The sequence below is a fragment of the Platichthys flesus genome, chromosome 5 (genome assembly GCF_949316205.1).
Source record: "Platichthys flesus chromosome 5, fPlaFle2.1, whole genome shotgun sequence".
NCBI classification, from domain to species: Eukaryota; Metazoa; Chordata; class Actinopteri; order Pleuronectiformes; family Pleuronectidae; genus Platichthys; species Platichthys flesus.
In genome coordinates this window covers 26,660,599-26,675,714 of record NC_084949.1, presented here as the reverse complement: position 1 = coordinate 26,675,714, position 15,116 = coordinate 26,660,599, and the positions used below count along the sequence as shown (strand labels likewise).

Sequence of the window (15,116 nt, the reverse complement as noted above, 5' to 3'; positions counted from 1 at the left end):
TCACGGAGTGTTGTTCACACACTCAGAGAAGTCGTGGATCTTGATGAGCCGACACTCAAAGTGGGTCTGACTGGTTTTAATGGGCCGGTCGGGCCGGTCGGGCCCTGGCAGGGGAATGTTCTGTACTGGGTGATATTGAACTTTGCAAATGTGTTTTTCTCCCGACAGCTTTAAGGTCCTGACCCCCCCCCCCCGTTCGGTACCTTTATTTCAAACATTAACCGAAATATGTACCAGTATGAAAACATAAACACAGCTGAGTCCCCCCCCCCCCCCCCCACTCAAACTCTGCTGCCGACATTCACCAGAATCACTTAAAGCAGATGGAGGAGAACGACGGCGTCCAGACGTCTCTCCAGTTTGTCCTCGGTGAGAAGAAAGGAAGGAAGGGGAGGGGAGGGAGGAGAGACAGCCTCTTCCTCCTCCCGTTATCTGTCCATCCACCCACCCACCCGCACAGACAGGGAGGAGTCGGTGAGTGTGGTGGAGAGGTCGGAGGTCATCGGCGTCAGAGAGTGAAGAAGAGGATGAGGACCACGATCATGACGGTGACCAGCACACCAATGGCGCACCACTGCCTCCGACCTGAGGGACACGAGGGACACGAGGGACACGAAGCTCGTTACTCCACCAGGGACGAGAGGATCAGAGGAGTGTGGACAATATGCTGCAGCTTTACTGAAGTTAAGGGAACTGGGCTCCTTTGAAAGTAGAGAATCATTCTGAATGGTCTTCTTCACAGAGTGTGTGTTAGTGTGTTTGTGTGTTGTGTGTGTGATAACTTACTGCTGGTCATGTGAGACACCTTCTCCAGCTTCTTCAGGACCGAGTCCATGCGGGAGGACGTCTGGTCCATCTCGTCTCCAAAGTCCCCCAACATGCTAACATGAGAAGAAAGAGAAACATGAGGTGATTGTTGGATATTAAAAAGCTTTAGTGACCCTACAAACAAACACACAACACTCTGCTTTAAGTGCATACTGCTCACACTCAGCTGTCTCCTTTCTGTTCTGTGGCTAAAACTAGCAGCTCACAAACTCTCGCAGATATTCACGAAACGCAGCCTCAAAGAATGAATGACCACGTGTGCCTGCAGAGGGCGCTGCTGCTAAGTAAGACATGTAGTAACGTTTCCTTTCTCGTGACTTCAGGTGAGTCAGTGTGTACTGACGACAACCAGCTGATGAAGTGTGTGAGCACGCTGCCTGTGTTTATTCTGCTCAGCCCTCAGTGTGTTTTCACCAGGGTGTTTAGTCACCGTTCACTGACACTTTCTGCTACAACAAACAAACATCACTGTGTGTGTGTGTGTGTGTGTGTGTGTGTGTGTGTGTGTGTCTGTGTGTGTGTGTGTGTGTGTGTGTGTGGGGTCTCCGGTTGACCAAACAAGTCCAGACACTGGAAAGTTACAGGAAACATGAAAAGGAATCTTCCCAAATAAACACACAGCTTGAAGAGGTTCCTCAGGAGTGTCCGGCTTCAGAGGACATTTTGACCCATAAGGACAATAATATAAATATAAATATAAACCACCTAAAACCTGAGAGTTTCTGAAGAGCTGACAACATCGGCAACATTTACTAAACCTTTACATTTCTCAGCCTCTGAAGCAGAATAAACATTTGAGAGCTTAAACAATTGGCTTTCATTGTAAATCATTGACTTCTCCTTAAAGTTCATGAACATTAAAACAAAGAAATAAAACCAAGATTCCTCTTCCTCCTCCTCTCACACGTCTCTAATGACTGAGACTTGGTCAAATTCTGTTGAACCCATCTTAAACATGGCTCCTAAGGGGGCTGGAAACAAACATACTACATCTCCCATGAGTATTTCCACGAATCAGGATTTGTCTTTCACCAGTCACGTGTCTTCAAAAGGACGACACGGTGGATGAGATGCACACACACATCGCTCTCGGTCTTAAAGGTGTACACACGTCTGTCCCGTCAGGTCTCAATGGGTTAAATCAGAGCTTCTCTTGTGTGTGTGTGTGTGTGTGTGTGTGTGTGTACTCACACTGATTGTTCGTCCAGCTCATCTCCAATACGTCCTGACATGTCTTTGAGGACTCTGATGCTGCCCGACACCAGCTCCAGCTGTTCATCCTGCTCCTGCACGATGAGCTACACAAACATGCACACACATTTTTTGTGTGAATATTATGGATATAGTTTTGACGTTTAAATTAAACAATTATTCCTGATACTTATTAGCTTGTCTTTGCAGTTAATTTGTTCAATCAGCTTAAAACCAATGTTAGCTTAACTTTATGATAGCAGATAATCTGTTACAGACAAAAGAAACGTGCACATAGACAATGTAGTCACAATGTCTGGTGTCCTCACAATATCACAAAGACGAGGATGTGCGTGTTCTCAAAGTGGAAAGTGTGTTTAGGCAGTACCACCCCCTGCCACTAGGGGCCACTACTGAGTTACCTCGCCTAAGCACACCTAATCACAAAATGTTGTTTTTTGTTCATTGTGGGTTTAACCCTGAAAATCATAAAGGGCATTATCCTGACCTTCTCCCCCCCCCCGCCCGTGACTGTGCTATCAGGTTTTAGATCCCACAATGTGATAAAGACAAACACACAGACACACACCTCTTCAAACGATCTGTCTTTGATTCATTTACCACTTCAACCACGACCTGACACCGGATGTGTGACGACACACTTTCATCATTGGACAGGAAACGGAAACCGACGTCTCACAGTCTGACGCCGAAAATAAACCGTGCACCTGCTTTTAATCCTGCGTCTCTTCCTCACAGTGTGTGAACGTAGAGGAGGAGACTCAGATCCTCGTCTTCCTCATCTTCACATTTGTCTTTTATTCACATTAGACAGTGAAGATAGATTTTACTGAGTGGCACGTCCTGCTGCATGTTTATTCTACAGTGGAATTTACCCCTCACAAATGAGATCTCTCCTTTTCCCCCATTTTCTTTATCAACCCTGCATCTGTCTCTTCTTTGTCTGTTCCTTGTCTGTTCCTTCTCACAAAAAACCCTTTTCTTCCTCTACTAAACTATTGTTAATTAAGCTTCTGTCCATTTTCTCCTCCTTTCCCTCATGTTCTTTTATTCACCTGCTGTTGTTCCTGTTGATCCTGGATGTATCTGGAATTCGCGGACACCAGATGAGCCTCCAGTCTGGTTGACTTGTCCTGGCCTGTTGAAGTCAGCAGAGCCTGGGCAAACACACACACACACACACAAACAAACACACACAAACACACACACACAGACAGACATGGGGTTACCAGGAGATGAGTTGTGTGTTTAGTTTTGTAATGAGGCATCACAGGCCTGCGTGTTTGAAAGTTTGTTGGATTAATGCTGTAAACATTTTTGGCGACAACACTTTCCAAACCACAGGATGCCATTAGTGATTTATATTTGTTGTGTACGCGCCCTGACAACACATCAACTACACTGTGAAAGATAGAATAGAAAGAAAATGGCTGAATTAAGCCGTAAAAAAGTCGTCTGTGCTTTGATTAATTACTGCAATGATTGAGTGATCAATCAATCCTGACGCATCTCATCTCATGATTTCATTCCTTGTTGATGGTAGACAACAAAGGCAACTTGTTCCTGTGTGTATGTATTCTCTCTCTCTCTCTCTGTGTTCACCAACCTGCCTGTTCTTCTTCTCTGCCTGAGCTACGGCAGAAGGGCTGGACAACTGATCTTTCATCTCCTGCAAACACACACACACACACACATGTAAATGATAAACAACTTTAACTCCACAATGTATCACAAACATGGAGGAAGGACATCAGTTTAAAATCAGCTTCACATTTATCACATTTTCCGATTCTCCGGCCTGAGAACGAGTCTTTTGTTCCTCCTCAGTGAATCTCTTGTGTTTGGCTCAGATGACTCTTTTCTTCTCAGGTCTATTTTAAGGACGGAACCTTTACTCATAAGATGTTGTGTGAGAAACTGACTCATGTTTTCTGTTGGGTTCTCGGCGCAGACAGTGATTCAGCTCAGCAGCTTTAACAGCTGCAGTGCAGGTAAACAAGGCGACAGGTGCAGATAGATAATTGATTGTGTGTTTCCTCACGACAGAAACAAAATGAAAACACAGACGTGGCTGCATGGCTCCCTGATGTTTGACTTTGCCTGAATAACCTGTTTGTTTGGTCGTCCCTCTTTCAGCTGGTTGACCAGTAACTACTGGGAACTGGAGGAGAACCCAGTCAGTGCACAGGTGAGGCCGACACACCTAACTACTCCTGAATGAGTATGACTGTACCACACCCGTTTGTTTTTCTCATAACAGCTGCTGGTTTCCTCCAACATGGACAACATACAGGCATCAGTCAGATTTATCCCTGCACAGTGGATTGTGGCACTGACACAAATGTTCATGCAACAACTAGAACGATCTACACACCCCTAAAGGAACGATCAGATCAGAGACTAGAGGGTTTACATTTAGATAAAACCAACACGTCAGAAATAAATAATGTAAATAAAGTTTGTGTTGATGGAATTCACCTGGACAGATTTCCTGGTTCGCTCCACAAAGTCTCTCCGCTCCAGAAGTTCATTGTCTTCAAGTTTGAACTTCCCTGGATTCGACTCCACGATACCTGAGTGAGTCAAGGAGCCAAACAACGTGTCTGACAACAGCTGTGACCTCACTAACAGCTAATAAAAGTGCAGAAAGATAAATGGGTTTAAAACAGAATATACATTTAATTCACTCCTTCACTAGAACCCTGCAGAATCTTCTTATATGATTATTAAAGTTAAAACCAATCACATTATTTGGTGGTCCTCCTGTCACACAGGTGGAGCAGCCAGAGGATCAGACCTGGGTCACAGCCCAATGAGATGCAGAGGCAGGTTGTGGTCGCTCCTCTGCCGACTGGTGAAAGAGTCTTTTCATAATTCTATCCTCTGCTTAATAACCATGTAAATACAAGAGTTCTTGACCTTATGAGATTAATAAATCCTCTGATGCCGTTGGAGAATAAATGGGGGAGGGTGAGAGCGACACAAAGCTTCTGTTTGTGTTAATAATACAGGAGGTCATGTGGAGATGTGGGTTGTAGGGGGGGGGGGGGGTTGAGGGAGACAATGTTTTCTTGCTGTAAGGATACTGATGGTTTCACTGAGGTCCTCCAGGTCCCAGTCGATGGCCCTCAGGCAGTTCCTCAGCTCATTGGTGCTCCAGTCCAGCTCATCCCGACTGACCTGAGAAGACACATCACTAACTATCCACCAAGATATCCAATAAATACTCCACGCTGCCCGTCAGGAGAAACAAAGAGCTGTGCACTTTTTTAAACTTGTATATTTAAGTTAAGTTTAACCTTAAACTGTCAACTGTCAACTTCCAATTTGCCTTAGCTACTATAGTCGACTATCATCTGATCATTCAGGCATCTGTATGTTTCAGAGCTCCCACAGGAGAAAAACCCAAACGATACAGAAGCACTTTAACATCAAACGATTTCTTTTGGCGATCCTCTAAATCCTTTGACCAGTCCCGTGTGTGTGCAGCTCTGTGATGTCATCCAAGTGTCCAGAAACCCTGAAGTTCAAATTCAACTCGAAACGGCGTCACTGACATCGTGTTATTAACCTAAGTGTCCTCGCTGATGTTGTCACGTGCCACTTGGGCGAGAGCTTGTGCAGTTTGTGTGTCTGTGTGTGTGTGTGTGTGAAAAGTGATCAGAGAACATTCAGACTAGGAACATGGTGTAAATGATTCAGGTTTGAGTGGAATTTGAATGTCGGGGCTTGTGGCCACTTGGACGACAGCACAGGAGCAGAAAGGAGGCGTGTTGTGGTTTTTACGTTGTTTATTTTACGTCTGAAGAATTAATCACAAGTTACTTCTTATGCATTGTAACGGCTGCAACGCTGCTTAGCCCTGAAACTCCAGAAGGGGTTGGTGCCTCAAACACTTCACCTCCATCACAGTGGTGAGTGGATGATGAGGGAAGTTTCATTTTACAGTGAACTATCTCTTTAGGTCCTGTGATCTGTGACTGTGGTCTGTTTAGATTCAGTTAGTTGGATCAGCTCCAGCTCACCTGGGTCCCATCCTGCAGCAGCTCCTCCCACCGGTCATAGAGGCTACGAGCCCGAGAGAGGGCCTTCTGCACCTCCCTGGAGGGGGGGGGGGGGGGAGAGACACAGAGAGAGAGACACACAGAGAGAGGGAGAGAGACACACAGAGAGGGAGAGAGACACACAGAGAGAGGGAGAGAGACACACACAGAGAGAGAGAGATAGACACACACACAGGGAGAGAGAAAGACACACACACAGAGAGAGGGAGAGAGAGACACACAGAGAGAGAGAGAGACACATACAGGGAGAGGGAGATAGACACACACAGAGAGAGAGAGACACACACAAACACAGAGAGGGAGAGAGACACACACACACAGAGACAAACACACACACACAGAGAGAGACAGATAGAGACACACACGCAAACACAGAGAGGGAGAGAGACACACACACACACACATAGAGCGAGACACACAGAGAGAGAGAGGGAGAGAGAGAGAGAGAGAGAGAGACACGGAACGAGAGAGAGAGACACACACACACAGAGGAAAGTTACTGGCATGTGTTGTTTTCCAGTCTGAACTCTACATTCCTCCCTGAACCCAAACAAGCAGCGGGGCTCCACCTCGGAGCTAGCCGCCCCTTGCTAGCCGTCTTCCCGCAGACTCTCCAGAGCTGCTCGGCTCCTTCCTGCTGAAGCTACAGATTCAAACGAAGGTGCATCGCACTGACTCGAGTCTGTTGTTGTTGTTGTTGTTGTTGTCAAACTAACATCTGCTCAAGGAGCAGCAGCTGCTGCTAGCACCGAGGCTAGTTAGCCGCAGCTAGCCGCTGAGCTAACTTCAGTGGTGTAACTTTGTCTTTGGTGGGAAACACACACTGGATGTTAAAGGATCGAGTCAGGACGCTAACTCGGGTTTATTCAACCCGAGTTAACGTTGAGTTTCAGTCTGAATTAGTTCGGGTCTCACCCCTTAACGACGAAGAACGGGTCCTCCACCGACATGATGCTCACTTCCGCTTCCACAGCCCGCGCATGCGCACTCCTCAAACGGTCCAGGCGCTCTGCAGGCTGCAGCTGGAAAAAACTAACTACATCAGAATACTTCAAAACAACAGAGTACTGCAAATACATCAGAATACTGCTAAACAAGAGAGTACTGCAACTACATCACAGAACTGCAAATACATCAGAGTACTGTAATTACATCAGAATACTACTAAACAACAGAGTAGTTCAACTACATCAGAGTACTGCAACTACATCAGAATATTGCTAAACAACAGAGTACTGCAACTACATCAGAGTACTGCAAATACATCAGAGTACTGCAACTACATCAGAATACTGCTAAACAACAGAGTAGTGCAACTACATCAGAGTACTGCAAAACAACAGAGTACTGCAAATACATCAGAATACTGCTAAACAACAGAGTAGTGCAACTACATCACAGAACTGCAAATACATCAGAATACTACTAAACAACAGAGTAGTTCAACTACATCAGAGTACTGCAAATACATCAGAATTCTGCTAAACAACAGAGTACTGCAACAACATCAGAGTACTGCAAATACATCAGAGTACTGCAACTACATCAGAATACTGCTAAACAAGAGAGTGCTGCAAATACATCAGAATAGTGCTAAACAACAGAGTACTGCAACTCCATCGGAGTACTGCAAACACATCAGAGGAATTATCTTCTGATCCATATCAGCTCCAGTCTTTATTATTTGCAGAGATACTTTGAGATTCTTGAGTGTGTTTGTAAGAATCTGTGCAGTTCGTGAAGGGGAACGTATGAGCTCCACTCTGCTCCACTAATGAACATTTTAATATATAAATACCATTAAAAACTACCAGACTTTCTCCAGATAAACATTTTAATTTCTCAACCCTCCTGAAAACAAAACTCCTGCTTAATTCTCTCAAATCAGATGAAATGGAAATCTGTTGTCGAATCCTCTGATCAACACAGAGCGCTCTTCAAAATGAATAATGACAGAATGAACAGAGCCGATCGATATGCACACGCAGCAGATCCTCCAGTGGGGTTCTCTCCTTCCCTTTTCCCATCTGTCCTTCCTGTCCCACCCATTTGTCTCCATTCAGTCCCACCCTGTCCTGCTGCTTCCTCCTGTCGTCATCCTGTTTCCTCCACTCCTCCTCCGCTCCACTTCCTCCCTCCCTTTCCTGTGAAACCTCACAGCCACAGTTATAAACATGGCTCCCCGACACACACTCTGAGAGAGTCAGAGGGTTTAGATTTTATTATTCATCCCAGAAACTCGGTCACTTCCTGACAGCAGCCTTTTGTTTCTTTTCTGTCAAGGTGACGAGAGTTGATTAGAGTTTGATGAAATTACACCAAACTCTAATTTAACTATGAGGTTTTGCATTTACAACAAATATCTCTGCACATATTTGTCTCAGCATTTTTCTGTCAACATAAAATTCTTCCAACGATGGTTCCTGTCATTTTAGATCTTATGACACTGACGTTTGCTCACGTGTTCAACTTTCTGATGATATGTTCCATTTAATGAGTTATTTGAATATATAAAATACTTTGACTGTAGAAAACACTTGTCTCTGATTGTCTAATTCACTGATTAACTTTACTAACCAGGTAATATAGATGGATTATGTCTGTTTGCAGCTCTAAATCAATGCATCAGAACTAAAACTGACACATGCAAACTACATGACCCAGTCTATTACCATTATGGAACCTATTTTTTTGTGGTTGTGTGTATTATCCCTAAATAAAGCGTGAAAGCAGTGGCCTATCAAACTAACTTGCCTGAAAGCACTGAACAATCTGTCCCTTAGTTCTTCTGCTCAAAAGAAAAACTCCTCAATCAAACCTTCAGATCGATACCTGAAGCAGTTTTTAGATTTCCCCCTCACTGTAGGGCTGTGGCTCCTGTACTGTCCAGCTCAGAGGAAGGTTGGAGTTCTTTTATTTTGCAGCAGGAAAACATTTCCTCTTTGAACAAAGGTTGGTATAACACTAGAAACTGTCCGAGGGTCAACAAACAGGAGGGAACAGTGCTCCATCTAAATATAGTCGCTGTGACCCAGTCCCTCATGGTGCCGTTAAGTGCCTCTCGTGAGCATGATCCACTTTCATGCTGGAAAGACACAAAGACAACTTGCTGCTGATGCTAAGAACATTCAGTCGAGAAGAGAGAAAACATGGTTTGTGAGCAGTTACATGTTAGAAGGCGTCAGCTTTCAGAGGAAAAGAGGAGGAGACACACGTCATGGCTTTAATTGATAACATATGAGGCCGAGATGCAACTGAAAACTACAACACACATCTGACATGTGGCTCGTGAATCTGCAGCTTTCTGAACGCTTTAACCACAGATCTGAGTTCAGCCAGAATCCTTTTAAATGCTGCAATGAAATGCACCTTGAAATGAAAGCCTGTGAAAAGTGGATGAATTCCACACGTTACCAGTTATTGTTTGTGTCGTCATATTCTGATATTATCTGTGAAATCAGGTAAAACCTTCTAATTAAACCAGCAACACGTTCTCCAATGGATAACATATGATGGTGATTATTATTATTATTATTATTATTATTATATAAAACAAGGAGAGTGTCGGTGGACTAGTGGCAGAAACTTGGACTATGGGCAGAAAAGGTCTCTGGTTCGACTCCACGGAGAAACAACAAAAGATGAACCTGGATTGATCTGTCCAAAAATCCAAGAGTCTCCCTACCCTGTCTAGTGCCCCTGAGCAAGGCACCTTACTCCCCCAACATCTGCTCCCCTAGCGCCGTACATGGTCGCTCACAGCTCTGTGTGTCCTGCACCAGATGGGTTAAAAGCAGAGGTTAAATTTCCCTACCTGCATGAGTGTGCCTGTGTTTGGGACTAATAAATGCATCTTAATCTTAATCTTAACATCAAAGGAAGGTAATGCAAAAGAAAGGGAATAAAAGAAACAAAAAAAATGAAGTAAAAGCCCTTGGGAAGAAGTACTTGTTGCGAGTTGTACTGCAGTACATTGTGCAGGTGTGACTTATAAAGAGTCCATGAGTGTATGAACACATGGTGAAGTCACTATGGTAACTGTGGTAGCAAACACTGGTTTCAAACCAGAGCAGCTTCGAGTCTCGGTCCCGCCGGAGAACGTTCAATAAATCCTTCACTCATTTGATCCATTGTTATTTAAACAGTATCAATAAAATCAGCTTTAAACTGCACAACACAACACAACACAACACATGGAGCTTCAACCTCACAGGAAGGAATAAAGGAAAACATCTCCAACCGACCAGTTTGCATTCAAATAATAATCAGTGACCAGTGAGCGGCTGTAGGGAGCGTTACGTCAAAATTCATGTTATATATATGGAAAGTAGGTCATTACCAAGGAAGACAAGTCCCTGTTTACACTATCAAACAGTTTAGAGTGCCAAAAGAAAGCCCCACCCTCTGGTCTGGACACACACACACACACACACACACACACACACACACACACACACCTCCGCCCATTTGGCCTTAAGCAGAGGCAGTGTAAGTATAATCACACATAACACTGTCCCCATAGCGACCAGTCGGGTACAGACCTGAAGTTTGCTGCTCTCTCTCTCTCTCTCTCTCTCTCTCTCTCTCTCTCTCTCTCTCTCTCTCTCTCTCTCTTTCTGCTCGTCTCACACAGCCGGCCATCGCATCGTGCGGTTAAAGTGTAAACTGTGATTTAAACCTGGGACACTTGCAACAACAGATCAGGTTGTGGGTCACAATTTCTCCTGCAGACAATAAAAGATAGAGGAGAAATTATTTTCTTCCTTGATTTTCTGAAATTTTACAGGTTTTGATTTCTTTTATGTATCGTCTGTGTTTTTTTGCATTTGTTATAAGTTTCTGGGAGGTGTTAATCAAATCTTACAAAAAGAAAATGCATTTATTTCAATTTTAATAACAACAGACTTCACGATGAAATAAAACAATCCTAACTGTCAGCGTCAAATGAAATCATAATTAGAGTAAAACAAATGTTGCACAGCAAGAACATGAGCGAGAGCACGTGGTATCCATCGCAGTGTTTGTGTTGCTTATGCCGTGTTCACGTCATGTGGGGGGGGGCAGTGAAGGTTACCATGGCTACTACTTGGCCGCTCTTCCAGCAGTTGAACTCTCAAGGGGGTGTCTCACTCAGTGACTGAGACACTGATGACAAGTGGAGGCACTGTTTTATAGGATATGTGATTAATTCTACTTTAACAAATTGTATTGAACAGATTAAATGAATCATTTTTATTTCTGTTGAATGAGCAACAAGCGTCAGGGGCCACGACAAACACATGAATACAATTAAAAGATATCAATCCAAGGCCATCGCACAATAACCATATTGAATATCATGAAATAATACGTAATATGATATAAATAGAAGACAGATGATTGTAAAATATAATTCAAATTTACAATAAATATATAATAGAATATAAATTAATTTGCAGTTAGTTAGAATAGAATTAGAAACAGTTATATATGTATATGTATATATATATATAACAGAATATATATGTGCAATAATATGAACTATTATAAAAGTATCCTGTAGAAGTTAAATAGATCATATATCAATGTGCAGTAGGAACAGTTCAACCATCACAGTCATGCAGGACTAATTGTTTAGTATTTAAAATATTTTTCAGAATCAATATTTTATGACTGAAACATAATGTGGCTGCAGGATTCTCCACTTTCCTCTGCTGTTGGTCCAAAGTTGTCATATTGCGTCATCAGGGTATCTGGTGGGTGACCTCGTTCACACCGGTTACAGGTCCATATATGGAGGAGTGGTGATGTCATCACCGAGCGAGAGAGAGAGAGAGAGAGAGAGAGAGAGAGAGAGAGAGAGAGAGGGGGGAGGGAGGAGGGAGGCTGCGGTTGCGCGTTCGCGTTCGCGTCACGGCGTTTCCACTGTGCGCGTACCCATGGCACTTTACTACCGGATAGACCATATATGGAGGCTGCGAGTGCGAGTGAGTGACGTGTTGCATTATGTGTTTGTGTTTGTGTGTGTGTGTGTGTGTGTGTGTGTATGTGACTCGTTTCCTTCTCCATTGTAATTTCCTCGAACTGAGTTTTTCTCAGAATTTAAAAACGACACAGTCTCAACTCGTCTCTTCTTATTTGTTCCCTCAGGTTTTCAATGAGACTCTTTAAATTCCCTCCATTGAACCATCTCCTCAAACATCTGTCCAGCTCCTCCAGATGTTGTGAAGGTCCAAACAATCATGTGTGGAATATGTCATGAAATAAAATCTTATATTGAAAACAAATATAGTTATAAGTTCTGGGAGTTACAGATATTCAAAGACTAATTAAAATAATGTTATAAATCCCTTAATTTGATGAGAATTGATTATAAGAAAATCAAAATTATTACAGAAACGAACATTTATACTAATTACTAATTAAATATAAACTCTAAGATATGCAGGGATGTTACAGGGGACTTCTTCTATTATTGCACTTAAATATTTGTATAGTGATATATAAAAATTGAATAAAACGCGTTTGTCTTTCTGTGTTGTTGATCTAATCTTGATTTACTGGTTGGTCCACGTTGTTGTAAGTGAGGGAATTTACCGTAATGCATGAAGACAATAAAAGATGAACATGAGGAAGAGGAACTGAGTTTAACCCACTTCGTTACATTTAAATAATGAAAGACATCGACCGTGAGAAAAACGGTTCACGGAACAGATGGAGTGTGTGTGTGTGCGTGTGTGTGTGTGTGCGTGTGTGTGTTTGTGTGCGTGTAGCTAGCAGGTGTGGGCGGCGCCTGTTTGTCACTGGGGAATGAAGTCCACGTTACGTCAAAGAGGAAATAAAACGCCACCCTGCTGCTCACACGCTCTCAATTCTCTGAGCTCATCACCGGGTGAACAGCTGAGACCCGAACCGAAGTCTGACTCTGGACAGAAAAAGGAAAAAGTCGGTTTTTCGAGCCTTTCGGTCAAAGTGCCAAATAACGACCGTGCGTAATTACGCGTAAAAACAATGAATGCCACAGCAGCCATGGAGGTGAACGCCGAAGCCAGACGGATCCTGGCGGTGTCGATAAGCAAGCTGTACGCGTCCCGGTCCCAGCGAGGCGGACTGAGACTCCACCGGAGCCTCCTGCTGTCCCTGGTCATGAGGTCCGCCCGGGACATCTATCACTCCTCCCGGGAGAGCGAGGTGCAGCTGGCCGACGCGGAGGCGATGGAAGCCGGCTCCTGCTCGTGGGATCAGGTCGAGTCGCCCGAGCCTCAGTCCGAGCAGACCCAGGCTGAGTCCACGGTGGAGGAGCCGGACTGCGCGGAGAAAGAATTCGATGGTGATTCAACGGAGGACAAAGAGAACCAGAGCCCGGCGAGGCAGTCCAGGAAACGCCGGGGGAAGGTGTCGGCGGCGCCTGACTTCCTTCCCAGCAAGAGGGCGAGGCTGGAGCCCGGGGAGGAGAGGTACGCGGCCATGCTGGGCAGCTGTCGCGCGGGGGCCGTGGAGTCCCTGACCGCTTTGTCTCTAAATCGGGTTATACCTGCCTTCTGAACATATGGAGGGAGAAAATAGCCTCCAATGAGACTTACGAGAGGAGTGGATCGTCTAGGGCGATCTGATCCCTCTGCGCACCGAGGTGCTGACCTACATCGGCCGTCCCGGGACACGACCTCTGCGGCGGATCTGCTTGAGCCTGTCGGGCACGTAAAAGCCCCCAGCGGAGATCAACACGATCACGAGACAGAGACTCAGGCCGAGGAGGGGAACCAGGGAGGCCGGAAAGTTTGAGGGGAAAACCGAAGGGGAACTGGTTCAGTTACTTTCCCCCCCCAGTGATTCACCTTCACGGAGATGAGTCCAAACAAGTGACTGCTGCTGACTCAAAGTGTGTGAATGTGTGATTCAGCAGAGAACCAGTGAGTCACACAGAGAAGAAGTGAGGCGCTGAACCTTTGACCACAGACACACACAGACTCACACACACGAGCAGGACGTCAGGGAGTTTCCTGCCTTTGTACGAGGAAATCAGACTGACACAGAGTGGAGGAGCAGTGGAGACACACACACAGACACACACATCCAGCTGCTGCTGCTGTGGACTTTAATAAATCAATACTACTGCTTTGCACTGTCCTACAAACTGTGTTCACGTGGAGCTTTGGAGAAGGACGAACCTGGTGATGGGAGCATTAGTCTAAACTCTCTGTGTTTTCAAGTCACTGAAATGTTCCTGTTGTCGACTGACGTGTGAACAAAAACATTACCTCAGATTTCAAGCTGCTCTTTTTATTCGTTTCATCGAATTCATGTTGTAAATATTTGTAATAAATGTTGAAATTGAACTGAGGCGTCCTGAGCTCTTTGTTGCTGAGTTACACACTCACACACACACACAGACACACACAGTTATTTCCTAATTAAAGGGGCTATTGGTCTATATTGGGCCACAGTTCACGGGGTCAATCCTTTATGAGAGGGAGGAGGTTGGTACAACCCAGCGCCAGTCTGGCTTGCTGCCGCTAATCTCATGCTCAAAGAAAGACACACACACACACGCACACACGCTGGAATAAACAAACAAACACACAGCTTCGAGGGTTGTACAATTTCCTGTGGATTACAACATAAATCTGAATCATATCCCTCCTTCCCAACATGGCCTGATTCAGAGGAGCGATAATAAACAAGTTATGCAACGTCACAGCTCCAGCTGGGGCCAAACACTGAATAATGCAGAGAGCAACAGGTAGTGTGTATACAGCCTGAGGCCTTCGTCCTCATCATCGTCAGCTGTGCACCTCCTGCTGCATGACAGGAAGCCGGAGCTACGCCCTGAAACCGATGCTGGTGATCTGGTTGTTCTCGTTACTCAGGTTTTCGTCACCATCCGTTTGTTTATGTTCAGGATCCACATGCCAACGCAGCATGTGAGTCAAGAGGAGGAAGATGATGATGAAGAGCTGAGGAGTGATGATGATTCTTTACCCTTTAAAGGTCTGATGATGAGGTTTCTTTAGCTTCCTCAAAGCAACACCAGGT

General features: G+C 44.7%; 2 protein-coding genes across 2 annotated transcripts; one reads left to right on the top strand and one right to left on the bottom strand.

The window, feature by feature from the left end:
• Positions 1 to 274: 274 nt before the first annotated feature.
• On the bottom strand, positions 275 to 7,112 carry LOC133954105 (syntaxin-10). Its single transcript, XM_062388408.1, has 9 exons — positions 7,020 to 7,112; positions 6,066 to 6,141; positions 5,127 to 5,220; positions 4,519 to 4,613; positions 3,647 to 3,709; positions 3,096 to 3,197; positions 2,020 to 2,126; positions 787 to 881; positions 275 to 585 (listed from the first exon to the last, which is right to left on the bottom strand). The coding sequence occupies exons 1-9, from the start codon at positions 7,052 to 7,054 to the stop codon at positions 509 to 511; spliced, it is 744 nt and encodes a 247-aa protein (XP_062244392.1). The 5' UTR covers positions 7,055 to 7,112; the 3' UTR covers positions 275 to 508.
• A 5,824-nt stretch (positions 7,113 to 12,936) lies between these two features.
• On the top strand, positions 12,937 to 14,419 carry ier2b (immediate early response 2b). Its single transcript, XM_062388423.1, has one exon. The coding sequence runs from the start codon at positions 13,095 to 13,097 to the stop codon at positions 13,626 to 13,628; it is 534 nt and encodes a 177-aa protein (XP_062244407.1). The 5' UTR covers positions 12,937 to 13,094; the 3' UTR covers positions 13,629 to 14,419.
• Positions 14,420 to 15,116: the final 697 nt, after the last annotated feature.

What these genes read in the sequence shown, in the direction of transcription:
- LOC133954105 (XM_062388408.1), bottom strand. Translation starts at nt 7,054, where the DNA reads ATGTCGGTGGAGGACCCGTTCTTCGTCGTTAAGGG. An exon ending in GAACCAGGAAATCTGTCCAG is followed by an intron (nt 3,710 to 4,518) that starts GTGAATTCCATC and finishes GTGTGTTTGCAG; the next exon opens with GAGATGAAAGATCAGTTGTC. An exon ending in GGTGTCTCACATGACCAGCA is followed by an intron (nt 586 to 786) that starts GTAAGTTATCAC and finishes CGTGTCCCTCAG; the next exon opens with GTCGGAGGCAGTGGTGCGCC.
- ier2b (XM_062388423.1), top strand. Translation starts at nt 13,095, where the DNA reads ATGAATGCCACAGCAGCCATGGAGGTGAACGCCGAAGCCAGACGGATC.